The sequence below is a fragment of the Neolamprologus multifasciatus genome, chromosome 4 (assembly GCF_963576455.1).
Source record: "Neolamprologus multifasciatus chromosome 4, fNeoMul1.2, whole genome shotgun sequence".
In the NCBI taxonomy this organism is placed as follows: domain Eukaryota; kingdom Metazoa; phylum Chordata; class Actinopteri; order Cichliformes; family Cichlidae; genus Neolamprologus; species Neolamprologus multifasciatus.
The window spans coordinates 24,522,125-24,549,207 of record NC_140442.1 but is presented as its reverse complement, the minus strand read 5'-3'; the positions used below and the strand labels follow the sequence as shown (position 1 = coordinate 24,549,207).

Sequence of the window (27,083 nt, the reverse complement as noted above, 5' to 3'; positions counted from 1 at the left end):
TGGCCTGAGCAGTTGAGAGGTGAAATAAGAGAAAACTGAGACACGGTGTTGTCAATTAAACAGAGGTCTAACCATGGTAACCCTGGCTTCATCCTGACACGGAGAAGGGATGAGAATGTGGACATTCCCCACACTTGTTCTCCTGTGTTTCCTAATCAAAGCCTGAGACAGAAGGAACAAAGAAAACTGCGCTGCCACAGAGTTTCCAGCAGAGCTGCGGTTTGTATTTTTCATGTTAAGTGAAAGGCGACCAAAATGCTTTCAAGGACTTGGGGAATTTTTCCTCTTCAGTGTCTTCAGAGCCAAAACATTCTGGTTGAAAGGAAGAAAGGGACTGAACAAACTAGTAAGTGAAACAGTAAAGGGGTAGAAATAAGAGAGGCCAGCTGCTCTACTTGCTGAGAGGAGAAAGAAATCAGTAGGAGATCCCAAATAGTTTGAGATGGAGCTACAAAAGACATCCTGAACAAGACTGCAGAAATATTAAAAAGGCTGAAGTAGATTCATACAGGAGCAGCCAGCTAAATAGTGCCACTCAGAGTGACACCTCTATTCAAGATCCCAGGGGTAGGTTATTTTAGTTGCATATACAGATACACACATCGGTATCCACGGTGATCCACCTCTGCTCACAGCAGCCCAGCAGTGGGCAACAGGCTGCTTGGACAACTATGAGAACTTGATAATGACTCAGCTCGTATAATTTAACACAGTGAAGTATGGAGAGCTGGAGCAGCGATGACCTCATTCCACTGCCTGGTTTGCCCTGCCTGTTGTGAGGGGTCCGAAAGAATGAACAGAGAGAAAGGGGGTTAGAGAGAAGAATGATGGCACCAGAGAGGTGTCCTATATCGAGACAAACACATTCTGAAGGCACAATAGGCCGGTAAGAGTGTGTGTGTGTGTGTGTGTGTGTGTGTATTTAAAGTTTTGAAAACCACATTGAAGAAAATATACAAAGACAGGAGCTATATAATTAAGGTGCAACATTAACCTCATGTATAAATTTGTTTTCCCAGAACTTTGCAATCTAACTCTACACGAGCCACCTTAAAAGTTCCAAAACCAAACTTTAAAAATCAGATCCAAGGTCAATTTAGGCCTGAAATGTTTCAGCAACAACCATGTGGTAAAGCTGGCAGAGAGTTCACAACTTGATTCAGAGGAAGTTAGTTAAAGTCCCATTTGGAAGTACTTCTGATTTGATTTGATTTATTTAGTATGTGTTAGTACTGTTTCTGTTGAAACAAATGTACCTCTACAAGCAGATATATATCTCAATATACTGGCTGGGCCTCTTCACATGGTCTAAACTTGGGTGATTTTCTTATTTTTTAAATACCTGAATGTGACTTTTGGCCAGTTATGACTTCCCTGGAGTGGCGAGAGTCGCTGAAAGCAGAGACCAGAGACCAGAGAACAGCCTAAGGTCATGACAGGAAGCCTTCAGCACATCAGTCAGACAGACAAACCCTGAAGCTTTACAGCTGCAGCAGGTCCACCAGACAGTTATAGCCCTTTTTCACTCATACCTACTTGACTTCGGACGTTTTCCATTACAATCCAGCACCACCTAACACGTGTGGTGTTTTTATAGCAATGCTGCCGAAAGTCCCGTGATGTCATTTGCATGTGACACGAATGCCATAGTATGGTGATGGTATGCCTTCTGCTTTGTCTATGGATATAGGTCAAACTCAGGGACCACAGCGTTGTTTTTTGTGTAGCCATTTCCCTCGTTGCCAGGTTTTGAATTTTAATTTGATTTTGTGGAGGTGACGCTCTCATGACTCATTGAGTGAAGCCACATCAGCTCAGATCACTTGGAGCCCTGGCCGAATAGGTACTCCAAAAAAGTACCAGCTACTAGGTATTACCACCTAATGAAAAACCCTAAAAACTGAGTCGAGCCTTGCCAAGTTAACATGAGCAGGTACTAGTGGGAAAGGCCTCTTACTGTCGCATAAAGATGAAACAGGTACAAATAAACACGCTATTTAAAGAATCAAAACCCTCAGATGTGAAAGAAGACTCAAGAGAAACAACAGGGAGACATGAACACTGTTGTTCCAGTGACCGCGATGGCTCAGAGCAGACAGGCTAAAGCTGTCTAAACACTGATAAACTCTAATAAAGGTTCTGCTTATCACAACAGTCCTTCTACATCAGAAATTCAAAAACAATTAGTTGGTATTCAAACTGGGTCATGGCCTTGTGTCTTGTGGGTCTTTATATTGTAATCATGCTCACATGATGACATTTTTAGAATTACAAAAAGGAGACTAGTGTGGGCTTCAATAAAAGACCATCAAAACAAGTTGTGCAACTCTTTTCCAATAATGCATGCTCTATTAACCTTTTCCTGCTGTCTATCCTTTAGCAGGCCGGGTGGATTTTGATGAGCTCCAGCTACACCGTAAGTTCAAGTATGCAACAGCTGTAGCTCAAGACATGAACCAACTATGCAGTGTATTTGCAAGATGAAAACCAATCTGTGCTGCAGGTCAAGTTAATGACAACCTGAAGACTGATGTTTTTAAAACCTGCTTTCTCACTTTGCCTCCTTCGGTGTCTGCCCTGCCTTTCTGTATCTCCTTTACTTTTGCTATAAATTCCTTTGTTACAGGGCATCAGGTCTACTAGGCGAGCCTCTCGCCACACACATTATTAGGAGCTTAGAGGCTTCACTCTCGCAACTCACAGCACATTACGCTCATCTGAAACACAGAAAGAGACTACTGACTACAGAAAGAGACTACTGTCTCTTTCTGTTGAAACAAAGCAATGATATACTAAACCTTTTAGCTGACCTGGCTTAAATTTCCAAAACAATCGTGTTTTTCAAACTGAACAAAAAGGAAAGGATCTCAGATCTCTATAAAAAACTAAATCAGTAGTATCTGAAAATCCAAAGTAAGACATTTTGGCTGCACAAATCTAACTTTTAAAGACATAGTGCAGACTTGAATGTGCTTATGGGCTGTATACTAAAAGATACCACTGTACTATGATGTCAATACTGAAATTTCTACCTAAATTATAAAACATCCCCAGTGATGAGATTTTTAGCTCAACTCTTTGGGACTACATTACATCATATATCAAACATATACAGGAGCTTGTGCTATTTTTGCTTGGTGCCCTGTGTTTGATTATGGCTCAGTGGTTCTGTGATTTCAGAGGAAGCTGAAGCACCACATTGTTTCCTTTCAAACCTGCATGTGGTTCTGCGGTATTGCAGATGGTACGATGGTTCACCATAAGAGTGAGACAGAGGAACAAGCCTTGGCTTTTGGCACTACCAAGCCTTGAGTTAGAAAGTTGAAATGCTATGGCTCTCAGTTACCATGGGGCTGAAAATGCCATTTTATGTCCCCCTCCTAATCTGAGACATCCAGTCTAAGGCTCTCCTAAAAATGCCACCATTATAAAGTAAACTTCTGTAAACTGTCTTCATTTCAGCTTGGAAAAAATACTGCAGTGATTTAAAAGGCAAATCAGTTCATGGTTTGGAGAAATAATTATGTAGAGATCCAAAAACATTACATTAGCAGACCTCAGGCCAGTATTTGTGAGAACAAGCTAAGAATAAACGATGCAACTTAAAGCTTTGATGTAAAACTCTTTGCCTGGTGTTTAAAGGATAAAGATGGTGTTGAACAGCCTTGCATTACCCTACAATTACCAATTAACTGAGTGACCCCAGCCGTACACCTGGAAAACCTGCCACATAGTTAATCTGCTACTTGACCCCTTCAGTGATAACAGACACCTCTCTGACCTTGTGACCTTCCACATACATTACACAACTATATTCACACACTAATCTCCAACACTATGCAGACAAACCCAATCCTGCCCGCAAGTGAGATAAACACCAAAATTCTTCAGCTTCCATTATACCTGTTTGCTAATAAGTTAAGTTACCTTTAAATGTGTTTATCACTTATTTTACATACTGTAGTTGTCAAGTAATCATAGCAAAGTACTTTATAGATATGAGGTAGAGGTCCATTTCCAAAGAGCAGATGTGTAACATACCTTGAAGCATGCAGCGGTATGCTGATTCAGAGATGGCATAAATGTGCGGAGGCATCTCATGCCTCTTCTTCCCTCTGTACATCTCAATGATGTTCTCTGAATAGATGGGCAGGTTCTTGTAGGGGTTGATGACCACGCAGAAAAGCCCAGAGTATGTCTGTATTTAAAGATATGAAACATGGAGGTTAATATCAAAGAGTTCTCTAAGAACTAAAAGAACATATGATTAGGACTGTTGTGAATGTTTCTCAAGTTTGCTCACAATGATCACATAAAGCCTCAATGGAACCATACGTGGATACAAACAGGATGTGTAAAACATTAAGGTCTTTTAGATTGAAAGGAGCATGTACATTTCTGGTTTTATAAATCATCTAGCCTGCATTTTATCAGTGCAGGAAGACTTGTCATTACCCACTTTTTGGTAGCTTACATCATCATAGCTGGCATGCAAGACAGTGATAGACGCAGAGCAGAGCAGATCTGAGGGAATGCTGATAAATGAAACACTGAGCAGACACTTGTCTGTGTGCCATACCCAGAGAGCCTTTTTGATCCAAAACAGCACCGCATTAATATGAATAATGAGTTTATGGAATATTATAAAGACTCGTGTTAGAGCAAACAGTGTGCACTGCAAATGTTTAGCCTACTTTCTGACTTGCGGTGTTGCATTTGGCTATGCCATTAGCTTGACAATCTCTCCCTAGAGAGTGTGTGCGGTATGAAGGCTTCTGAGCTATGCTGTAGGCTGAATCTGACTCAACCAGAGAGCAAGGCAGACGGCGTGAAGGGCCCTGGTGGGGCAGTGGCTCTCACTCATTCTGCAGATGCTATAGGGGCTTCACATATCCCCTATGGATGACACAGAGAAAAGGCTGCTTCACGGTAGTATGACCTTCACAATGACATGCTAGGCTTATTCCAGGAGCCCACACAAATCTCCATTGTATTTACAGAATATAAAGTACAGCTATAGTGACTGAACCTTAAGAAAGTAATAATAACGCATACATTGAGTTATGCCTCTTTCAGTGAGTTAATACCTCATATATAACTAAAAAAATTAGAGCCAGATGTTGAACAAAAGATAGATGGATATTATAAATCTGTGAGGCCGAGATGGCTAAACACCCTGGGCACCAGAGTCAGGCACCTCTCTGCTAGCTACTTTGAGTTACAGATATGTTTGTGCAGTGTTACTTAACACTACTTACAAAAACATGAACATATTTCCAGAGGTGCATATCTCCACCAATGATAAAAATTCACTTGAGACCATGCCTGAACTAAGCTCATGGGTTCCAGAAGGATATCAGGGTCTGGATGAGTCAGCTCTATTTTCTTGAGAACATCAGAACAATCCTCATTTTATTTTTATTTCAACTTGATGTGGTTTTGTGAAACATATTACACAAAATGCCCAATTGTGCCCTCTCTTAAGTGTTGACGATCCAGATTCAATCTGGATCAATTCCAAAAGTTAATAACTTCTATTTTGGGCCCAACTTCACTTCTGGTTAATTTTCAAGCAGTTGCCTTTTGAGTAATCCTGCAAAAAAAAAAAAAGGCAACAAACCAATCACTAAAACCTCTCGAGCAGAGGAGAAAAACAAAAGCCCGGAAATAGAAATCTGATCTATGAAACTTTAATAATTTTGACGATCAGGTTCCTCTTTTGACTGTCAACATGACAAATGCAGTTCAGAAATAAATAAATTTAAAAGGCAAATGCTCCATGAACTGTTGTCCATAATAAGAGCCTTTGTTTTGAAGAGCCGTAAATATTTAAAAAGCTATTTATTCTATCGCTTCCTCAGCCATTAATATAGTACAACTAGTAAACAAAGCTACAATATTTGGAAAAGCAATCTCCTTCTGGGATCTTTTTGTATCAAAGCATCACACATCATGACACCTGCTTCATTATTAACGCTGCACCTAAGGCTGAGTACAGCACTGGGACTTCTACCTGAGTGACTCAGCAGACGATCACAAAGGACCCGGAGAGCACACAGCGTACTGTAGCTGTTACGTAACAGCTCAGTCAGGGGCCTAAGTCAGCACTGAGCAACTGATGCTGTGCTGCTGATACAGAAGAAAGAAGGCGATGAAGTAGAGAGAGGCAGACGAGGATGAAGAGCAGAGCAATGATCCAGCTGACAGAGCTCCCTGTGGTCCAATCCAATGGAGAAGCAGAGGCGTAAAAAAGCACCTAACCATGCTCTCATCCTTTCTGTAAATTGCTCCCTACATGAGGGGGAGAGAGCTGCTGAAACTCTAACTCTCCACTCTCCTTTTCGAGGACTAATGAAAATTTAATTCCCCCGTATCTGAAAACTGGAGCCGCTATAAATGGAGAGTCTGTTCTGTTTCCATGGTTTAGTTCTGCAGCATTTAGTGCTAAAGCAGCTGGTGTGGCTGCAGAGAGATACCTGGACTTGAAGTTTGCTGTATCACATTCTATGTTCATGTTTTATTTGGTTAAAACTGCACAGGGCACTCAATGTTGAGTCAGCAATCCCTTGAGAAGGTTTAAAACATGTATCTCTAAAAGTATCACTATATATATATATAACTTCTTTAACCTGGTAACATCAACAAGGTCATTAGAGACCCGCCCTTATCTATAGATTTCTTGTCCATTTGGAGGGTCAAGTAAAATGTCTTTTGTCATAAAACACTATTTTCAGCTCCTCTCTTATTCATAATGGTTTGTCACAGTGAAAAAAAATATGATGGCAGAATATTAAGTGGTTAAAATTCCTCAAACATATGCAAATATGAGAAAAATAAAATAAGGATATTCTTATTGTGAAATATCCTGCAGGATAAATCCAATACGAAGACCATTAACAACTGCTATTGCCAACTAGCAGAGGACACAGCTAACTTAACACCGCCTGCCAAGAAGCCATGCCTGGCCCAGTCCAGGAAAGAGAAGGTGATATTTCCACTGTGAAATCAGATCCAGGGGAGGGGATGCCGTGGCCTAGTAACAGCTGAGCAACACATAGCCAACAGCAGACACAACAGCCGACCCCATCTGCCATCTCTGATCAGTCAGACAGCAGGCCTACGTTGACGGGACTTTCACCACTCCAAAAGCCTTTAAGGGAACTCTGAGTGCAGAGGCTTGCTCGGCGCCACTAATCTGAATCTGACTACAGTAGACTTTGACCAGTTCCCCAACGGGGGCTCTGCTTCACTGATTTCATAACAAAGCTAATAAATACTTCAGACTTGGCTTTTGAAGTAAAACACTGGTATGTGTGGTATCCAATCAATTTAACAGCAGCACCTGAACAATCAAATGTATAAACTTTAAGGCAGTGGAGCCCATTATATAAAACGTACTATATGCTATCAAAAAAGCTGAATCTATGGCATTACATCCACCACACATTTTATTTCTGTAGAAATCTAAGAGGCAAAATAAAGAACAATCATAGCACAGCAACAGGTTACATGATAAACAACCTAAGTTCCTCCAGAAATAGAAGTCAACCGATGACTTTAATCTAATCATATTAAAACATTTTCTCTACAAAGTTATAATGATGAGCCTGGCCATGCAGGTTTTCTTCTCTTTCCTAGGTTGCGCCTGCTCTAGACCTGCAGGCAGATCCAGCATTACAATCATTCTGAGCAGGGCCATAGTGTAGGAACTATGCAAATATTTGAAATCAATAAGAAAGAAAAGGATTGTGGGCCAATACTGATGTTTAAAGTAAGAGTTTTCATACACATTTTTAGTGCAAAACTGCGATACATGAAGATAAGCCTTTTAACCCAAGATCGGTCAACAGAGTGAATATCAGCTGATACTTATAGAAAACCAATGCATGCCATAAAACAAAGAAAGAAAATCTATGTCATTATTCTCCAGGACAAGTACATCAGAGCGGAGAGGCAGAGTGAGTGTGGGAAAAGGAACTGAGTTGATGAAGATAGGACAGACAGTGAGCAGCAGAAGAGCTGAAGTAGGCGGCAGGGGACAGACAGACGGATGGTCTTTTTGCCGTGGAAGAATGCTGAGGCTTTCTGACAGCTGAGGCTTATCTAACAACACAAAGGCTTGCTTGTAGCCCAGCTAGTGAGTAGCATGGTGGCTAGCCTGTGACTCACCACCGTACAGATAGAAAGGTGCCAAATTTAGTGAGCCAGCTTGACAGGCGGCCTGACTTTACACGAAACAAGCCGTCAGCTCTACAAAGGGCCATACAAAAGAGGCTGTAAAGGATAGAAAAATCACACAGAAACCAGGGTTTTACTGACCAGTAACAGATGTGTGATTGTAATTAACAGTAAAGATACACACTGGAAAATTACTGGACGCCCACAGTTGACTTTTCTGCATGTTTCGGCAACAATATATAAGATTTGTTTTCTTCACAGTAACCTTAACATACAGAATGTGCATTACTGACCTACTGACTCATCTAGCTCAGCAGGAGCTCAGTCTACTCCACTTAACTTGAATTTTCAAAGCTTACACAATGGAAAATGAAATAATATAACATCACAAGGGACACCAGTTTGAGACATTCTCTCAAAGCAATACAGTTTCTAATAGGGGTGCAACGATACTCGTATCGATATTGAACTGTTCGATACAGTGCTTTCGGTTCGGTACGCATATGTATCGAATAATACAAAATTTTTAATTTATTTTAGCAACTTTTCTTCGGACGATGCTGTCTGTGTTGAGCGCTCAGTGGATCTGCGCTCGACAGTGCAGGCTAGGCGGAGTAGTCGAACGCAGATTCACTGAGCGCAGGGCAAGCTAGCAAGACAGAAGTTAAGCTCTCGTTGCAACATGGCAAATTGAACCTCCCCCACCCTCATTCAGATCTGGCGTTTGGAACTATTTTGGTTTTCATGTGAAGTATGACCCTGAAGGTAAGCGCGTCATGGACAAAAGTAAAACAGTATGTTGGATGTGCCACGCAATGCTCAATTACATTGGTGGGAACTAGTGTGTTAGCGCAGTTTGCTCGTTAACGTGTTGGCCGTACAGCCCCAAGCACAGGGCAATCCGCGGTAGCTCGTTAACGGAGATTTGCCGTGTTGTGGCGTTAACGTCATTTCAACGGGATTAACGCTGACAGCACTAGTGGGAACACAACGAATATGACTGCACATTTACTCCGACATCATCCTAGTGCAAAGACAAGTGGAAGCAGACAAAAACAACAAGCACGCATGCTACAAACTTCACCCAAGTCATTTAGACAGCACATGATTCTCCTTATGGGGACCTGACATGTTTAATATGCTGCTGAGAATATAGCCCAGAAGAAGCGTATAGTATAGCTTTTATTTTGGAAAGAGCCATTTCTCTGTATGAACTCTCTTTTCCAAAGATGAGTGATTTCAAAACTGTACTTTTGAGCTAAAATATATATTTATCATTTTAATAAATGACAAATTAAAAAGGCATGAACATTTTTTTTGTATCGAAAAAAATATCGAACCGTGACACCAAAGTATTGAACCGAACCGAACCATGAATTTTGTGTATCGTTGCACCCCTAGTTAAGTACCTGATACATAAAGACATGGTACAGTAAGTCATGTACTGTATAAACATACACAACAACCTGCATTGTCTGCTAGAATGTGGATTGTGATATTGGGGATTATCAACATAGGTCTTCTAAGTACAGGTAGACCAAACTACAGAGTCCCTTTAATATTAGGTTACTGAAAACAGTAATTGTGTCCTAAAGGCAAACCTATGAAAATATTTCACAGGTTTAGAAAAACAGTTAGTACAGACCTCAACTTGTAAAAGACTTGCAGAATCATATTATGACTCAGATACAGAGGTCTTTCCAATTATCTCAATTCAAAGCACAGCCTTGGGGTAGGCATTATATTATGTCTGCAGTAGATATATCAGAGCTCTGGGGGGTAAGTCAAACACACTGGAAAGAAGTTTCAAGCACAGGGGGCTTCTTTTTCTAACAGTGAGCTAAACAGGAGAAAATTCTCTTCCTTTTAGAAAACCAACACAGTCAGACATATGTTTTCAATTTCTCTTAGGCAAGGGGACAATTAACAAGCACCAAAGCCAATTCTGAACCCAGAAAAAAACAGAAACCATGACACCATGGTATTAGGAAGAAACTGAAGAGGGAGCTGGTGGAATGACATGGAAATTCAAGCCATATGGGAAATTGCTGAAATGCTTTCTTCCATTTTGGTAGCGGCAAATTATAATAATACTTTTAAGCATTTGACGATTGCAATGCGTTGCTGCATTCACTTTATCACGTCTTGTTGGATGAAAGGCTCATTTATAAGTGCAACGAGTCACCCAGCAGCGCCCGAACCACAGTCTCTCAGGTAAAAACTAACCCACATTCTATTCCTGGCAAACATGTCACTAAATGGGTCAAGATCGCATCACAGAGCTGCTTCATCTGTGGTGAAACTGGATTATGGGGACAGAAGCGATGCAGTGATAGAGACCACTCCAGACTCTGTGTAAAAATTCACTACTACAAAACATTTAGATATACAGACACCAGAGATTTTCCTGACTGGTGTAATATATGTGTAATATATTTAAAAAATGGCCATGTGGATGAGAAAAACTGAACTGATAGGGTTGTTTTGTGATCTGAGAAACAGCTAAAATAAAGGAATGTGGGGGTTAGGGTGACACCAGCAAGGTTTATGGCAAAGGTCTGTCTTTAGCCAAGGTGAGAGGGAAGTTGTGGTATTTAAGACCACAGAGCTCTGTCAGTCATTCTGTGTGCAAATATGTGAGTGTGTTTGTGTGGTCATGAGTCACTCAGATGAGCTGCTTTTTTCCCTAAACAAAGATGGATAAATATCAGATCTCACTTTTAACCAAGACTGTAGGATAGGTGACTAAAAACGAAACAACTGCCTGCAACGAGCAGAACAGCCAGAGAAATAATTTTGAGGTCAACCATCCACCAGTGTGTTGAGTTTACAGTAAACTGTTAGAAAAAACAAGAACCTTTTGAAAGCTCCAGGTCTAAGTCACTCACATATATGAGTCCAGAGTAGTAGCGGTCCTTCAGGTTGTGTAGCACAGACGCCTCATTCAGGCAGGTGAGTTCAGCCATGTCTTCCACCTTGCTAAACTTGGGTGGGTTCATCTTCTGGATGTCATCCTTGTTGATCACCACCTTTTTACCATTCTCTGCCAACTCCACTAGCACTTCCTCGCCACGCTCTTCTCGGATACCCGCCGCCTCAAAGCCATGGCGCTCGGAGGGGACCCACACTAGCTTCTTGGCCGTCCAGTCAGCCTGTGTGGCTGGGTTGTAAACCACAGCCCGGTCCACAAACAGGTAGCGCTCTGGGTCCTCTTGCCCACTCCGATGAGACATTTTAACTGGGAATGATCACCACAATATGGCCACCTGGAAGAAAAGGGGGTGCAGCGATAAGTAGCAAAACGTGAAATTTAGTCAAATTCTACATCTCACCCTATGTGATCAACATGAGTGTGTGTGTGTGGGGGGGTGGGGGGGGGGGTGGGGGCGGGCTGATATAACAATTATCACAATATTTTGTGTGGCAATATCATATCAATATAGTGACACCAAATATATTTTATTAAATACATTAAAATACTCAACTCTACCAAAAAAAACATAACAAATCAAAACAAACATCCGACACTTAGCTTGACAAAGCTACACCCTAATTCAGAGCAAGCTAATGGCTCAGTCACACAATTAAAAGTAGAACAGCAACCTCCTTACATCTACAGTAGTGGCTGCCTGGTGACTGTATTGATTTTTTTCACATTGTGCAACTTGTGGTGACTAAATGGTTACCCAGAGCTTGAGACAGTTGCATGCTGACCACCACTTTGATCACAATGGGATTGCACTGGTCACTTCATAGGAAGTAACCTTTCTGCAAACAGCTGCACTGACTGTAGTCACTCTCAGAGTGAGTGATGGAGGCTTGCAGATAACTAGCTAATTTATAAATACAGACGGACTGCCAACATGCTGCCATCAGTCTGAATGAGTCATTGTCAGCGAGCACAACTCAAAGGTACTCCACACAACTGGCTGCCAGCTGGTTCTATTCTAGTTATATTCCTATAAAACAGGAACACTGCTTAGTGCAACAGTTAAATATACATTTCTGTTAAATTTGAATTTCTGTCTATGTAGACAGCAACAGTGATTTTTGAAGATATATTACAATTAACTGGTGTATTATCAGAAAAGGACTGCATGTAGATGCCAACTTCACCCCATTCAATAGCAGACTGATTGCAGACTGAATCTGTCATATGGTAGGTTTTAGTGGATAAATAAATAAATAACTGAAGTGAGATAACAAGTTCAACTTTGAGGGCATGATTTGCAGTTGAAATAATGTGATATATACTACTGCAATTCTCAGCAGATGGCAAACTAGTTCTGTTGAAATAACATCGCATTATGAACTTAGTGTCTGGTGATTCCCACTTGTAGTCATCACTATAGATCCAATAATGGCAGAAACGTCCAGTGACACTAATACTTATGAATTTAGTATAATTCACTGATCATTATACATCACATAGATATGCATGAATGTAAGTATGTCTCTTGATTCATAGCTGGTATAACAAAGTAATACAGTGAAGAAGGGAACTCATATGTCAGACAATCAAATAAAAGTTGCGAGTCACACTTCAGTGTAGGTTTGGCAGCCTGGCACTGCACAACAATAATGCGCGTACTGCGCAGACTACACCGCTCTGCCAGAAAACCAAACGGGACAGATGGACGACGTACTGTGAGTGGCACATACAATAAGTCGCTCTCGTTCTCCAGGGAGCTCGCTGTATACAAAATAACCCGAATTTTAAAACCTATCCAAGTAGCTCTGGACACTATAAACGCCTGAAACATGCAGCTGAAGTCGCCCTTCCAAATATTAGGATAATAACTGCGTAATAAACCTGCGCAACTGACGGAGCTAGCTACATAAGTGGGTAACGGGAATAAGTCACGACACGGTTAATTTAAAAGAACGAGTAACAGCAGCTAAAAGTTATTGTCTGGAGAACAACCATTAGGATAAACAAAAATAAGGTTACTGTCGGAGGAAATTATTGTCATGAGCCAAAGGAAAGTAGAGTCATAAAGCTAGCTAACCACAGTCAGTCTGCACTTTTTCTGTTACGTATTAAGAGTTTAGGTGTTACCAATTAACACGTTTCTATGGTGAGAGAAAAAGAGAGAGAAAGAGTCCTCGAGGTCAACCAGAGCGCTTATGACGCCGAGCGGTGGATTTTGAACCCCGCTACTCAAATAAAGACTACAGCCAAAGTAAGTTTCCAGAGCGACCTCCATCCCCTATCCCGGAGGCTGCTCACTCACTGCCGCCGTAATAATCACCACGCGCTCCATCGTTCTTCGCCCTCGCGGCTGGCGCGAGCAAACTTACCTGCAGCAGTCAGAACCTGTTCACAAAGCTCCCCCTGATTCGACCCTGAACGCAACTATACAGCTGCAAGCCACAAGTGAAATGCAGGCATGTATCTGGGCTTCGGTATGCACCACAGTGCACAGTGCTGCCTCCACACTGGGGCCCCTCCTAAAGAGAGCAGGCTTGACCACCGCTGCTCCCGCCTACGGTGGACTGTGCGCACTAGAAAGTGATCGAGCAGATCAATACGCCACACTGTCGCACTCTGGTCAGGATTCAGCCGCTAATAAATTTTTATGTGCGTGCCTTCACGCCTGTCAGAATCCCCTCAATGGCATTAATGAAGGCAGCAATAATGAATACACTGTCGGGCATTATGCTGCGGTGGATACCTCTTAAGCTCTATCCCACAAATATCTAGGCACTGCACACCCACTACATGCAGCCTAGAAGCGATTGGGCTCTCACTTTGCGGTCTTTCTCTGCCCTTCTCCACTATTGGCTGGAACAAACCAACCCCCAATTTGCTGCAAACCACTGACAAGCATAAAAAAACCAAAACATAATAACTATTGCAACTGCTGCTTGCATGCATTATAAAAACTCCTCAATTTGCCACGCATTGTTATTGTTGTCCAATACCTCACGTTTTCTAAACAAAAAAAGCTAGAAAACAAGAAGGGTTAAGTACTTCTTAATAAAACATAATGTGGCTTTTGACTGAAACAGCTCCCTCTTGTGTCTGAAAGCAACATCAGCAGCAACACCAGCTCACACAATCGTGCGACTTCATGAGTTTTATTACAAATGGAAACATGTCACCAGGGGCGAGAAAAACATGTGTTTTCTGTAATTAAATAGTCACTTTACTAACGAAGCAGTGGAAAACATGGTGTCATAACAATGGAGGTTTCAAAAGACGGTAAAGGCGTTGTATGTCATAGTTCTGTACAGTCTGTTAATGTTGGGGCTCTTCAGCGTCCGCCCCTCCAGGCTCCTCCGCCACGCTTCTTCCCTCCTCCTCCTCCTCCTCCTCCTCCTCCTTTAACCTTCTTCCTCACGCCGGTCGCCTGTTCCGTGTCATCATCGTCTCCGTCCCCTCTTTTTGGCCTTTTCCTTTTGTCGCCTTGCTCCTTCATTTCCTGGGGAACACAAACGTTTTCTTAATGTTCATGTACACTAATAGCTGACTATATTCTATATACAGGCATTTTAGGTCAAGAGAGAAGAAGTTTAATTTTAAAAAAAAATCCCCAAAAAAAATCTAACATTTCTAAATATGTATTTTTGAAGAAATTAAATGATTTCAGGAGTTCCATCAATCATTGGCTGGAGAGAGACTGAGTTGGTTTAAAGTTTCAAACATTTGTTTGTAACTTTTAGTTTATGCTTGCAGTCATTGCTCTTTTAAATATATGGTTACATTTAAATCATTACACTCCCCAACAACTTTACCACCTACACCTGCCCGTTAATGCAAATATCCAGTGAGGTCAGTTCTCTGGTCATCTGCTTCAAATTTCAAAGCAGATGAAAACAGAAGGACAACAGAAGATTGGAAAAATGTTGCCTTGTGTGATGAGTGTTGATTTCTGCTGCCACAATTGGATAGGAGGGTAACAGTTGGCATAAACGACATCAAAGCATGGATCCATCCTGCCTTTTATCAACAGCTCAGGTTGCTGGTGGTGTAATAATAATAATAATAATAATAAAAAACTTTATTTATAAAGCACACTTAAAAACCAAGGGTATGCCAAGGTGCTTAACAAGTAAGATAGAGAATAGGAGGAGGATAGTAGAAATAGGACCAAAGCAAGTACTAAGTATGCAAGCAGGTAGCTGTCACTGATACATAGGAAAGCAACAGGTACAGAGCAAACAAGAATTTAAATGAGCATAAAAGTGCACGATATAAAATCATAAAAGAAATATTAACTAGAGGGAAAGGCAAGATTGAATAAGTGGGTTTTTAGTCGTGATTTGAACAGTGCAATGGAATCAGATGTGCGGAGGTCGAGAGGAAGGGTATTCCACAGTACCGGGGCAGCCGGAGCAAACACACGGTCACCCCGGGACTTCAGCCGAGATCTGGGTTGGGTCAGAAGTAGTTGAGTGGCAGATCTGAGTGTTCTAGCAGGAGTATGTGATTTGAGAAGTTCACTAAGATAACTTGGCGCTAATTTATTTATAGTTTTGAATGTAAGGAGTAATATTTTAAATTGAATACGGTACTTTATGGGCAGCCAATGCAAGCTAGCTAGAACATGAGTAATATGGCAAAATTTCCTGGTACCAGTCAGTAATGGTTTTGGGGATATTTTTCCAGCACACTTTGGGATCCTTAGCACCAACTGTTTACTGTTCATACACCACAGCCTGTCTGACCATGTCCATCTGTTTATGACCACGCTGTATCCATCTTCTGATGGCTGATTTCAGGAGGATAACACACTGTGTCACAAAGCTCAAATCACCTCATGTAGAAACATACTACTAAATACTTATGCGTTGGCCAGGCAGGCTCAGACGGGTTTATGCACCATTGTTTTCCCCAATCATTTCTGCACACAGCATGTTTTTTTCTTCTTCAAATTTTAGGCTATATCTTGCAAATACAGAGAAAAGACACAATAAAGACAGGATGACTTACTATTTTGGCAAATCTCTGGGCCTCGCTCACCCTCTCCACCAGCATCATCACTTCCTCCTCTTGGGTTGGAAAGGCTGGAAGTTTCTTCCCAATCAAGCTTTCAATTCGCTGGAAAAGCTCCACATCATACCTATGGTTATATGGACACCAGACACATTTACTTGCCGCAGTGACCTTCCTCTCCAAACCACAGTATTGCACAACTTACTCAACCATTCAGAAAATGATGTCAAAATGGTATAAAAATGGCAATATGTGGAAACAAAGCAGAGATGTTATTCTATATGGAATGACTGGTGACAATAAAAAGGCCCTTCTTACTGAGTGACGAAAGTGATAGATTTTCCAGATCGTCCTGCTCTGGCTGTTCGGCCAACCCTGTGAATATAGTCCTGTGGGATCAAACACATCCACAGATCAGTTCATCGGTGAAGTGAAATAAATCATCAAACGCACCAGCAACATGATTATCAGCGCCTCGGTACCTTAGAGTGAGTGGGAATGTCATAGTTGATGACGCAGTCGACATGAGGAATATCCAGTCCTCTGGATGCCACGTCAGTCGCCAGCAGCACCGACCGAGACTTGGACTTGAACTTGTTCAGAGCTCCAAGTCGTTTATTCTGCACGGCGAAGGAAGGAAGATCCAGATCACGTCACAATATCCACCAGAAAGAAAAAGGGAAAACTTTCACTTCCTTAAAAGCTCCATTTGATAAAGGTCTGTGTGAATATTTACACACAACTCATATCATACATTAGGTCACATTTGCTGTAATGCCACAAAACCCAAAAGAGGGCTGACATCCAGCCAAACGGGACCAAAGCTGGTCAACATTCACTTTCATTCATGAGTGAAAGAATGTTTTCTTGGTCTACAAAAACAGCATCTTAGATGGTGCAAAGAGCTCTACTCAAACGTTTAAGTGAACTGCAGCCTGATTTGAATGTAGATTTGATTGTAGACTGTTTATGGTAAACTGCAGACCATGACAATGACTTCCAGATGTTTCCAAATGGTACAAAAAGTACACTAACTTGCACGTAAAGTTAATTAAGCATGACCTTAGCATGCGTTGAAAGTGTGATCATAAACCAAACTGTTTACAGGGTTTTATAGCATGCATAGGACAGAGCAGCAGACACTACAATGAATGCTAACATCTCAGGTTAAATCCTTATACTCAACCGAGTCTCTGAAGCTTTACCTGACTCATCTGCCCATGTAGAGGGATAGCAGTGATGCCGAGGTTCCTTAACAACAGCGCCACCCGCTGGGCTGTGTTACACGTGCTGCAGAAAATAATAAAGGAGTTCCCGGCCAGCTCGTTCAGGATGGAAACCAGGTAGCAGTCCTGTTGGCAAAACCAAGAGCTACACTTACTGAATATAAAACAGCTTCAGCAGGTCACAAACACAACTGTCAGCACATGGTCAACACATGTACACGTGTGCACCCTACCTTGTACTTAGATGGTATAAAGATGTAGTACTGCTGCAGTTTGTCTACTGTGGAGTATTTCGTAGACACCGCGCACTTCACAGGATCTTTCAAAGCTGCTCTCTCTAGTTTCTGGACCTGTAAACATATGACAGAAGGTCAGGCAAAGGCTACTCTGGCAGGTGCTTATTACTGTCCCCCATAATGTGCAGGACAAGGACGGCTAAAAGAAACGCGACTAACATTCTCCGTCATCTAGAGTCGACAAAGAGAGAAGAACACAAAGATACCTTTTTGGTCATGGTAGCCGAGAACAAGAAAGTGCGTCTTTCTCTTGGGATCACCTTCAAGATTTTATCCACCTGGTAAAAAAAATAAAAATAATAATAGTTAGAAAAGTGACAGTCTACATAGGCTACATGCTTCTTGAAATTTGTACAAGTTAAATTCTCGAAAACCTTCTTGTCACAAGCGCAAATCTAGCCTGACGTGTTGGAGGTGTGGAGCCCGTAGCCAGCAGGTTTTTAATATAAAGCTCAGCCTATCGGCTATTTGTAATCTTTTGTAATTTTACCAGCTTACAGCTAGTAATGCGAAGTTTAGGTAAATTTCACTTTTTGGATTTAAACTGCCACAAAGGTTGTCACATTCACTTTAAAATGCTTTCATCAATAACCTTTGAGCCTGCCATTTAACAGCATACTGAGGAGGATGTGGCTGAGGTGCTACAGTGAGTCGTCTAGCAATAGGAAGCTACTGACCTCAGTTTCGAAGTCCATGTTGAGGATTCTGTCTGCTTCATCCATGACCAGGAACTTCAGCGCTCGTAGAGAGAAGCCCTTTGTGTTCTCAAGGTGATCGATCAAACGACCGGGCGTGGCTGGAAAAAAACAAAACGATTTTTTTACTTAAAAGTGGATCATCAAAATCAGTTTATAAAGGATACAAACATTACAACAGTGGGTGAACATAAGCAGACGTGTGAAGTGTGAAAAATATGCAACGTTCTTAAAGGTAAAGTCTTACCAATAACGATGTGTGGCTTTTTCGCTAACACCAGGGACTGGGACATCATGTCGATTCCACCGACTATCACGGCTGCAACGGAAGAGAGACGGATTTAGAGCACAGAGCCTCTCGCACCACTGCAAGCTGCCTCACCTTTCAAGGACACGTACCGCACTTAACGCCGATACTGGAGCCCAGGGCCTCAAACTGCTCAGAGATCTGAAATGCCAACTCTCTGGTGGGGGTGAGAACAAGTGTGTGAAGCCTCTGGGGGGAGGCCAGCAGCGACTGGAGGATAGGCAGAGCGAAGGCACCGGTCTTTCCTGAACCAGTCTCCGCCAGGCCAATAACATCCTTCCCTGCAGGTCACGAGGAGACAAGAAATGTTACGCACTTTAACCTTTAGAGATTTAAACAAGTCCTGAGATTCAGACTGAAGCGCTGCTCCTTTAGCTTCAGTCTATGTTTAATCATAATGATTCACAGAGAAATATGGAGAAGTTTCACATGTTACACGTACAGGTATGAGGTGTGTAATCACGATATGAATTTGAGCACAAACTGATTTCCAATCCTTCGCTGAGATTTCAGATTCCAAATCCCTGGTCCATCCATTTAGCCCATCATCTCTGATTAACAGGTGTCATTGTTACTTCAACTTGTTTTTTTGATGGTCTAGTACAATGGCATAGCCACCACACAAACATACACAAAAACAAGTTCATGAATATTTGAACATTCCCGAGCTGGTAGTGTCGGAGTAAAACTGCCTCTTTTAATAATTCAATTTACTCATGTCCTTTCTTCACTTTGTAAAATAAACATTGGTCCCAGTCTTGTAGAAAGTTTTCTTCTTTCTTTTTCTGTCTGTATGTGAGTTTTTCCATCACAAGGATCTCCTCAACAACAACCACCCATTGTCTACAGCTCATTGTTTAAAACCTTAGGGGACTTAAACAGCATGGACGCAAATGCCCTCTAAGATGATCCAAGTAGAGGATCTGAAACAATCGTTGGAATTACATTAAAAAATAATTTTATTCCAGAAGGGTTTTATTTTTCCCGATGTCCAAAAATGTGCGTATGGTTCTGTTCCGTGTGATCATGTACTGTTACTTGAGTAAAACTGACAGAAAGAGGTAAGCGTGATTTCTCACCTTGCAGAGCTACCGGTATAGCTTCTATCTGGATCTTCGTGGGGCTCTTCCATCCCAGCTGATCACAAGCCTCGCAGAGAACCTCAGTAACACCCTGTCGGAAGCAGACAACAGGTAGAAATCTTTGTAATACGATCGTAATTGTGTACTAGCGCCGTATATGTCTCACAGACATAACCCATACATATTTAAAAGGATAAAATGAGGTTTACGTAACACAGCGGAGTTGTAGCTAACTCGAACAGCAGTGGTCTCTCCGTGTTAATGTGCCTGAAATGTTTCTTTTCCTTCGCTCGCTGAAGCAAACCTACCAGATCCTTGAAGCTCTTCACCGTCTCGTCGTTTTCTCCGCCATCACCGTGATCGCTTCCTTCATCGCTGCTCGAACCTTCGAGTGTTTCGTTTGTGTTTGGCTTCACGCTCTCCTCGTCCGCCATGCTTTTCGCCCCAACGTGTCGTCAGTTCCGCACTGCGCAGATGCGGAAACGAGTTCGAGTTTAAGCCGCAGTGGATGATGGAAGTTTGTGTTTACGACCAAAAACGCCAGTGATTGGCTAAAAATACGACATGGGAATTTCTGTCGCGGATTGATTCACACTGAAACAAGATTAAACCAGTTTTTTGAGTTTTTATTTGGCTGAAGATCAAACAGTTTTACACTTTTACTGTTGTCAGTGGTTGGAAAACATTCTATAACTTTATTTTGATGTTAGGAGATCTGCAATAAAAAAAAAAACAGAAAAAAGTAACACAAGATTGCTTCTAAGGTCAAGTTGCAAACAGGTGGTTGGAGGAAAAACACAATTTCAGAGTTAAAAAAACAAAACAAAAAAACAAAACAATATGCTGGATGTGAAAAAGCACTTCTGTGCAGAGCATAGTGTTCTTCTCTTGAATTGACTATGCAAGTTACCCAGTAAAATAAACAGATTTCTTATTCTTTTTGAAATGCACATTCTTGTTGATGCAACAAAAATCTAACCCAGATCAAATGAATATGAGCCTGTAGAGAACAAAGCTGAGGGTGTAGTGGCCCTTCGCTGGTAGGTGACAGACAAACTGATTCTAGCTGAAAGCTTGAAGACGGCTACCTCTATAACTCTGCACAGAAAACACAAAACAAACACACTGCTGTTGTTCAGCTTGCCACACTGATCATCATTATCGGCAGTACGCTCCTGAGTCTTAGAGGAGTCCCTCCATCTCCCTCATAAAGGCTTCATACACCTGGTCTTTAGTCTTCATGTTGGGCTGAGACACAGCACCCATCTGTGATGGATTGGCCATAGGAGCTGTTGTGGTGTGCTGTTTCTGCCACTGGCCTCCTCCCACACCATCATCTCCCCTCCTTCCTCCAACAGAACCCCCTGCTTTCTCCATGGGCCCAGGTGCTGCTCCTGGCATTGTTCCAACCTTGTCCCTACGCACCCTCAGCGCTGTGGGCACAAAGCGGGTCACCTCTGCCTTGGGATTGATAATTTGAGGTTTGGCAGAGATGGTAGCCCCGCCTGCACCGGCACCTGCTGCCAGGTTGCCTCCTGCAGCTGCAACAGAGGTGATGTTTGCGCGTTTTTCGATGGTGGGAGGGTGGTGATGGCTGGGGGGATTGCTGCCCGGATTGCTGCCTGTGGAGGCAGCAGCTGTCCCAGGCGGAGGGGGCATCTGCATGACACCAGGTCGCATGGGCATGGCAGGGGGTTGTAGGTTGGTCTGTAAACCGTCCTGGCTGGATCCCGAGCCTTTTTGCCGCTGAACAATGTTTGGAGGAGCACTCAGCACATTGGAATTGAGAGGTGGAGGGAAGAGAGACAGAGGTGGTGCAAGAGGACGCGGAGGCCCCCCAGCTCTTGGGGGAGGAGGGGGGATACCTACAAGGAGAAAAAAACATAAATGAGAAATGCATTCAACAGAAGTTCTCACTATTTTATATCTTTAGATTGCCTCCACACACATGTGCCTACCTGGTGGTGCTGGGGGTGGTAATCTGGGAGGTGGACCACGTGGTGGAGGGCCTGGTGGAAGGCCAGGAGGGGGGCCTGGTGGAGGACCAGGTGGTCGACCTGGTGGAGGCCCAGGAGGCAGAAGCCGAGGCATTGGAGCCCTCATTCCTGCAGGCATGCCAGGAGGCCTCAAGAATGGAGGAGCACCTGAAGATAACAGAAGATCTCTTTGAAAAAACGATGCAGAGCATTCACACTTAGAGAAGTAGAAGACCCCCACAGAACAGGCACGGGAAATTATTCTAGTATCACTTCAGAATTGAAGCAATCAATCTCTTAGCTAATCAGAATGCGAACCTGGTGGGGGGCCAGGAGGTGGGCCAGATGGTGGACCAGGAGGCCTCATTGGTGGTGCCGGAGGTGGACCAAGTGGTGGAGGTCCTGTCATCGGTGGCCCTTGCATGTGTGGAGGCCCTTGCTGTCCCGTGGTCCCAGCTGGAGGGGGCAGTCGCTGATTGGCCATGAGATGAGACTGGTTGTCCCCTGGAGGGCCTCTGTCCTCGATGTCAGAGCTGTCTGATTCATCTGTGTATTCTTCCTCCACCTCTTCTTCTTCCTCCTCTTCAGGAACTGACTGACCTGAAGACAAAAAATGAACAAATAAAAATGGCATAGCCTATCATCATACAAAGAAAAGAAACTGTGAGGAGCACTAGCTTAGTAAGTGCTTAGCATTGACAGTACCTGCCATCCTTAACATCATGGCTTGCAGAGGTGTAATGGCCTTGGTCTTCTTCACAACCCTCTTCTTCTTCCTTTTTCCTTCACGGGGTGCCTCTGCAGGCATATCTGCAAAACGTACGCTACGACCTACAGTAGTCAAATAATAACAAATTCAGGAATACAACAGAATACAAACAGTTATAAGATCAAGAGATAAATAAAGGCAACAAAGACGTGAGTTGAGGCTTAAATGTGTTGAAGCAGTCAGAAATAGGGCTGGGTATCGTCACTGATTTCTAGAATCGATTCAATTCCGATTCACAAGGTCCCGAATCGATTCGATCCACGATTCGATTTAATTTGATTCAATTCGATTTGAATCTGGGAAATTTTGACAGTCAGAAATATTATAATTCAGATCAGTGCATTTACATATTTTTGTATCTATAAAAAGGAAGCTGACACACGCAAGACTTTATCAAAGGTGTGAGCGTCACAGCAGATGCCTTTGTGTCAAAGTAGCTGAAGATAAAACACAGAAAAACATGAAGGTGATTTTCCTGGCCTGGGATTTTATAAAAATATTCTGCAGTACATCAAAAACGAAAGAAAACCATTAATCAACACATGAACATTACCTCTGAAGTTACAGCGGTTTTATTAGAGACACGGCTAAGCGTTTTGCATTTTGCATAATTTTAAAAAGTTTACATTTGTTCAGTATTGAACGGCAGAAATTAGGTTTTCTTTTCGGAAGTATATAAAACGAAGAAGAGAAAAAAACGTCGGCGACAGCGCTGTAAACAACGGTAAACTTGTGCGTAACAAGCAAGCGAATAATGAAGAAAACAGATTTTTAGACGGGAAACTGTTGTTGAAGTACAGAGAGAGAGAGGCAGAGAGAGAGAGCTGTGCATCGTGGTCAAAGCAAAACAGTAAAAGTAAGAGTGAATACATGACAATGTTTATGTGAAGTGTAGTTTGGATCTTCTTTTGCTGCTGGTTCGGTCAATATTGTTTGGAGAGACATCAAACTAACAGCTTTAGAATCAGCGCATAAAGGGCGTGAACACAAAGCGTGGACCCGCCGATAGATCAGAATCAGCGAGCTGTCGGCTTTCAGCCCCGACTGTGAGAAAGGCGACATCTAACTGATTCTGATCCGCGGGTCGCGCTGTGTGTTTAAGTCTTTGTGCAGAATCCGTGTACCTGCTCTCATTTACTGTTTTAGCTGTTTAGTGATTGTTGAAATTTTGTGAGATTTCACCAGAGATTCTGGCATTTCGGGCAAAATAAATTTATATTAAAAAATCGATTCAGGATTTTAATGAATCGATTTTACATTATCCAAGCCAGAATCGATTTTAATCGATAAATCGATTATAAAAACCCACCCCTAGTCAGAAACACTCACCACCATGTCTTTCACTTCTGTCTCTATCTTCTTCTCGTTCTCTCTCATCGTCCTGCCTGTCCAAGCGCATTCTCTGTTCGCCATCTCCCCCTTCATCTCTCTCTTCTTCACTGATGTCTTCAGAGTCGCTGTCATCATCAATATCGTCCTGATCTCTGTCGCTCTCACTCCCGCTGTCCCGATCTCTCCCCAAATCCATTGCAGAGTCCTTTTCAAATCCAGGAATGGAAGGCTCTGTTCAAAGCAGAAATAGTGTAACAAGAAGAAATGTTAAATTATAGGTGGAAAAAAATCATTTGATTATCAGAGGGAAACTGGCTGTATCTCACCCTGCATCTGTGCCGTAACCGCGTCGAGCAGGTCCATACAGTGCCAGGACCTGAGGAGGTGGGGGGCCAGGTGGAGGCCCAGGGGGCTTCTTCCCTGGAGGTAAGCGTGGGACACCTGGCACTGTTGCCAATGCTGGTCCGGAGGACAATGGTCCTTTACTAAGACATGCATAAAAACAGAATTAACTCAACTGCCCATTAAAATTCTAAAATGTCCCATACGGAGTTTAACTGCTGAAACTTTTACTACTCATAGAATGAGTCTTACCCAAAAGTGGAGCTCTTCTTCAATATGGAGGGAGGCTGAGCCCCTGGTAGTGGGATGTCCTGGATGTGGATACTGGATGGGGCATGAGGCATGTCTGGTAGAGGGATACTGTCAACCTCCACCAACTCTGCATTCTGAAAAAGAGGAAACGTCACACAACAAAGGATAAATAAGGTAATGGAGCACACATCTGAATCAATCAAGCTCAAGACAAATAAAAGACTAGTAATGGGTTTTGGTGTCTCCCCCAAAATATTCATAATCCTGACTTTTAAGATTTTTTTGCAGCCCAACAAGGCGCACACAAGCCTGTAGGAAAATGTGCATACAATATACCTCTCATTCCTGCATCAATTCATGCAAGAATTATTATAAACTGAGGAACCCCGCCCCCCAAAACTGTCATGTAGTTTCCAACACACCTTGACTGAGTCAAAATAAAGAGACAGCTGCCCTCTTTTAGTCTCATAGTCCAGTTCAAGTTTGCGTAGCTCTTTGTAGGTTTCAGGATTCTCTCTTTCGTACAGACGAACAATGCGCTCAAATGTCTCACGCAACTTCTTCCTCTTGTCCCGCAACACCTTCTCATTCAGCAATGGCTGCTGAACTGGGTTGAACTCTATTCAGAAACAAAGTAATTATTTTCATTAGAAAAGCAGCAAATTAATTGTAGAATTCAGATTTTGACTGTGATTTTCTGCTGTTACCTAAAGGCCTGAAATACTTAAATAGACACACTAATTATATATAGCACAAATCTACTGATACATGTGTTCCACAAGCTCAGGTCCTCTACATGTGGCAAACATACAACTAAATAGTTACAACTAAATATATCTCTAACATCTAAATTGCATAAACTCTGCCCTGTCATCTCACCCATCTCATCCAGCTTCTCCATGTCTCTGATGATCTGTCTGGGATCCTTCATCTTCAGGACTGCTGCTCTCACCATCATCCTCTGCTTCTTGTTCTAATATTTCCAAATGAAAACGATGTTACCGACATATTATCACAGTATTATTATCCTGTATTGCATATTTAGAATTATCTTTTTTTGAAGTGAATGGTTCTAACCTTTTTTAACTCCCTTTTTCTGGCCTCCTTTCCTGTAGAAGGGGGGGGGGGGGGGGGGGGGGGGGAGAGAGAGAGAGAGAGAAAGAAATGATCATTTTTATATCTAATCAGCAACTGAGCAATATCCAGCAGATCAATTCATGATTGAATTAGCGCCAGTTTGTTATCAGCACTTACTGGCCTGGTCGGTGGGATTCATAAACTTCCCACTCTTGGTGGAGGAGGTTGAACGTCGCCCCATTGTGACGGTGGGTCTCCTTCACGCTGCCATGTAATACAGCAAAACAGAAGAGAAGTAAATTGTAAAGCAAATCTTACGTTGTTATTTTGTGGTACGTTCAAGAATAAGTCGGATTTTGTCACAACCTAAAACAACACTTTTAGCTCATATTTATGAATCACTGAGACTTTAAACAATGTTTGAATTCATTTTTGACAAATTGCAGCCTCCTTTTTGTTAATTCTAATTTCGATATCAAGGCAATTTAACCAAACTATCTGCAAAACACGCCTTAAAGAATTTTACTGTTAGCTATTATTAGCAAAGAAGATAAGAAAGTTGACAATCAACGCACGAGTCAAACTATCTAAGCTCCCCCAACATCTATGTGTTACGCTTTTGCACAATTAAACTATTGAATGAGCTGATAAACACCACAGAGCCAATCAAACTTTTGTAACACATACATACATATATGTTAAATCATGCCGGTCAAAAGCATTTGCCTGGCAGGTTAGCGGCTAACGTTAGCTTGCACTTATAGCTAGGCCCGCGTTAGCAACGAAAGCGACACAGGAGGGAAAAATTCACTGTACCTTTTGTTCAGTAAAAACTCACAGGGCACAACGCCCTACACACACGCACACCTCCGTGTGCAAAAAGCAATGCAACACGTTTTGCGTACGTCCTGAAAGAGAAATCCAAACCCCCCAGGATTGAATATCACACCGTGGCTTCGCTAACTGTCCGCCATGTTTACTGCCGCGAATGAAAGCGGAAAGGCGATTTTGACGTCATCAAAACAAGCGAGCAGTTAAAGAAAAATAAAACTAACTGGACGAACGGTATTATTTAAAACGTATTATTTAAAACACTTCATAGCATTTGCACATATACTAGGACTTTATTATATTCATATTGTGTGGCGCAATGTAACTCTAATGATAATGAAGGGTGATTCTCGTTACAGGTTCCAAGACTGCACTCTAGCGATACTGCCCCCTGATGGTTACAAGCAGCAATTACAACCTCACTGCACTGATGTGCCAAAAAGTGATCGTATGCCAATCACTGTTTGCGTGTTTTTTATGTCTAGATCTCTTTTTATGTTTTTATATAGTTGCTTATATTGTTAAATAGGTTGCAGTAAACAGAGTTTAAAAATGGGTTATATGTTATATCAAATTTTAAAGCAGCTCTATGAATCTACTTTATTGTACCTACATTATATAGATCCATCCAGTCCTTTTCGGCCACTTGAAAAACATCACAGTTTTTTAAAGGACTGTGATTTTTTTGTAACTTCTGCAGTCCTCCAGGCCAGACCTCGTTTGAAAACGACATTTTTAATGTCAGTGATACTTTTTACCTGAATAAATGAAAGCTGAATAA

At 42.2% G+C, this 27,083-nt stretch overlaps 3 protein-coding genes across 7 annotated transcripts in view; all 3 read right to left on the bottom strand.

Annotated features, from left to right (window-relative positions):
* LOC146520564 (myosin-10) overlaps positions 1-13,850 on the bottom strand; it is a 61,150-nt gene extending 47,300 nt beyond the window's left edge. For 4 of the 5 annotated variants that reach the window (XM_085156359.1, XM_085156362.1, XM_085156361.1 and 1 more), the window contains exons 1-3: positions 13,480-13,850; positions 11,067-11,444; positions 4,042-4,198 (exon numbers count right to left, since the gene is read on the bottom strand). In XM_085156359.1, coding sequence (XP_085012485.1) covers positions 4,042-4,198; positions 11,067-11,411 — 502 coding nt within the window. In that variant the 5' untranslated portion in view covers positions 11,412-11,444; positions 13,480-13,850. Of the gene's footprint in view, positions 1-4,041; positions 4,199-11,066; positions 11,445-13,187; positions 13,460-13,479 lie in introns of those variants that run through there. The other variant, XM_085156360.1, reaches the window with a different exon arrangement.
* Positions 13,851-14,243: 393 nt separating this feature from the next.
* ddx47 (DEAD (Asp-Glu-Ala-Asp) box polypeptide 47) lies at positions 14,244-20,268 on the bottom strand. The gene is made up of 12 exons (XM_085156365.1): positions 20,032-20,268; positions 19,721-19,814; positions 18,734-18,922; positions 18,582-18,653; positions 18,317-18,435; positions 17,846-17,917; positions 17,577-17,693; positions 17,323-17,469; positions 16,600-16,737; positions 16,436-16,506; positions 16,115-16,244; positions 14,244-14,603 (listed from the first exon to the last, which is right to left on the bottom strand). The coding sequence occupies exons 1-12, from the start codon at positions 20,155-20,157 to the stop codon at positions 14,436-14,438; spliced, it is 1,443 nt and encodes a 480-aa protein (XP_085012491.1). The 5' UTR covers positions 20,158-20,268; the 3' UTR covers positions 14,244-14,435.
* A 60-nt stretch (positions 20,269-20,328) lies between these two features.
* Positions 20,329-26,449, bottom strand: wbp11 (WW domain binding protein 11). Its single transcript, XM_085156364.1, has 12 exons — positions 26,288-26,449; positions 25,649-25,735; positions 25,472-25,503; positions 25,274-25,367; positions 24,817-25,013; positions 24,395-24,528; positions 24,131-24,285; positions 23,798-24,034; positions 22,405-22,530; positions 22,018-22,299; positions 21,682-21,867; positions 20,329-21,588 (listed from the first exon to the last, which is right to left on the bottom strand). The coding sequence occupies exons 2-12, from the start codon at positions 25,710-25,712 to the stop codon at positions 20,906-20,908; spliced, it is 2,190 nt and encodes a 729-aa protein (XP_085012490.1). The 5' UTR covers positions 25,713-25,735; positions 26,288-26,449; the 3' UTR covers positions 20,329-20,905.
* Positions 26,450-27,083: the final 634 nt, after the last annotated feature.

What these genes read in the sequence shown, in the direction of transcription:
- ddx47 (XM_085156365.1), bottom strand. Translation starts at nt 20,157, where the DNA reads ATGGCGGACGAGGAGAGCGTGAAGCCAAACACAAACGAAACACTCGAA. An exon ending in TGAAGAGCTTCAAGGATCTG is followed by an intron (nt 19,815 to 20,031) that starts GTAGGTTTGCTT and finishes TGCTTCCGACAG; the next exon opens with GGTGTTACTGAGGTTCTCTG. An exon ending in CGGCTACCATGACCAAAAAG is followed by an intron (nt 17,694 to 17,845) that starts GTATCTTTGTGT and finishes ATATGTTTACAG; the next exon opens with GTCCAGAAACTAGAGAGAGC.
- wbp11 (XM_085156364.1), bottom strand. Translation starts at nt 25,712, where the DNA reads ATGGGGCGACGTTCAACCTCCTCCACCAAGAGTGGGAAGTTTATGAAT. An exon ending in GAAAAAGGGAGTTAAAAAAG is followed by an intron (nt 25,368 to 25,471) that starts GTTAGAACCATT and finishes TGGAAATATTAG; the next exon opens with AACAAGAAGCAGAGGATGAT. An exon ending in TTTATTTTGACTCAGTCAAG is followed by an intron (nt 24,529 to 24,816) that starts GTGTGTTGGAAA and finishes CCTCTTTTTCAG; the next exon opens with AATGCAGAGTTGGTGGAGGT.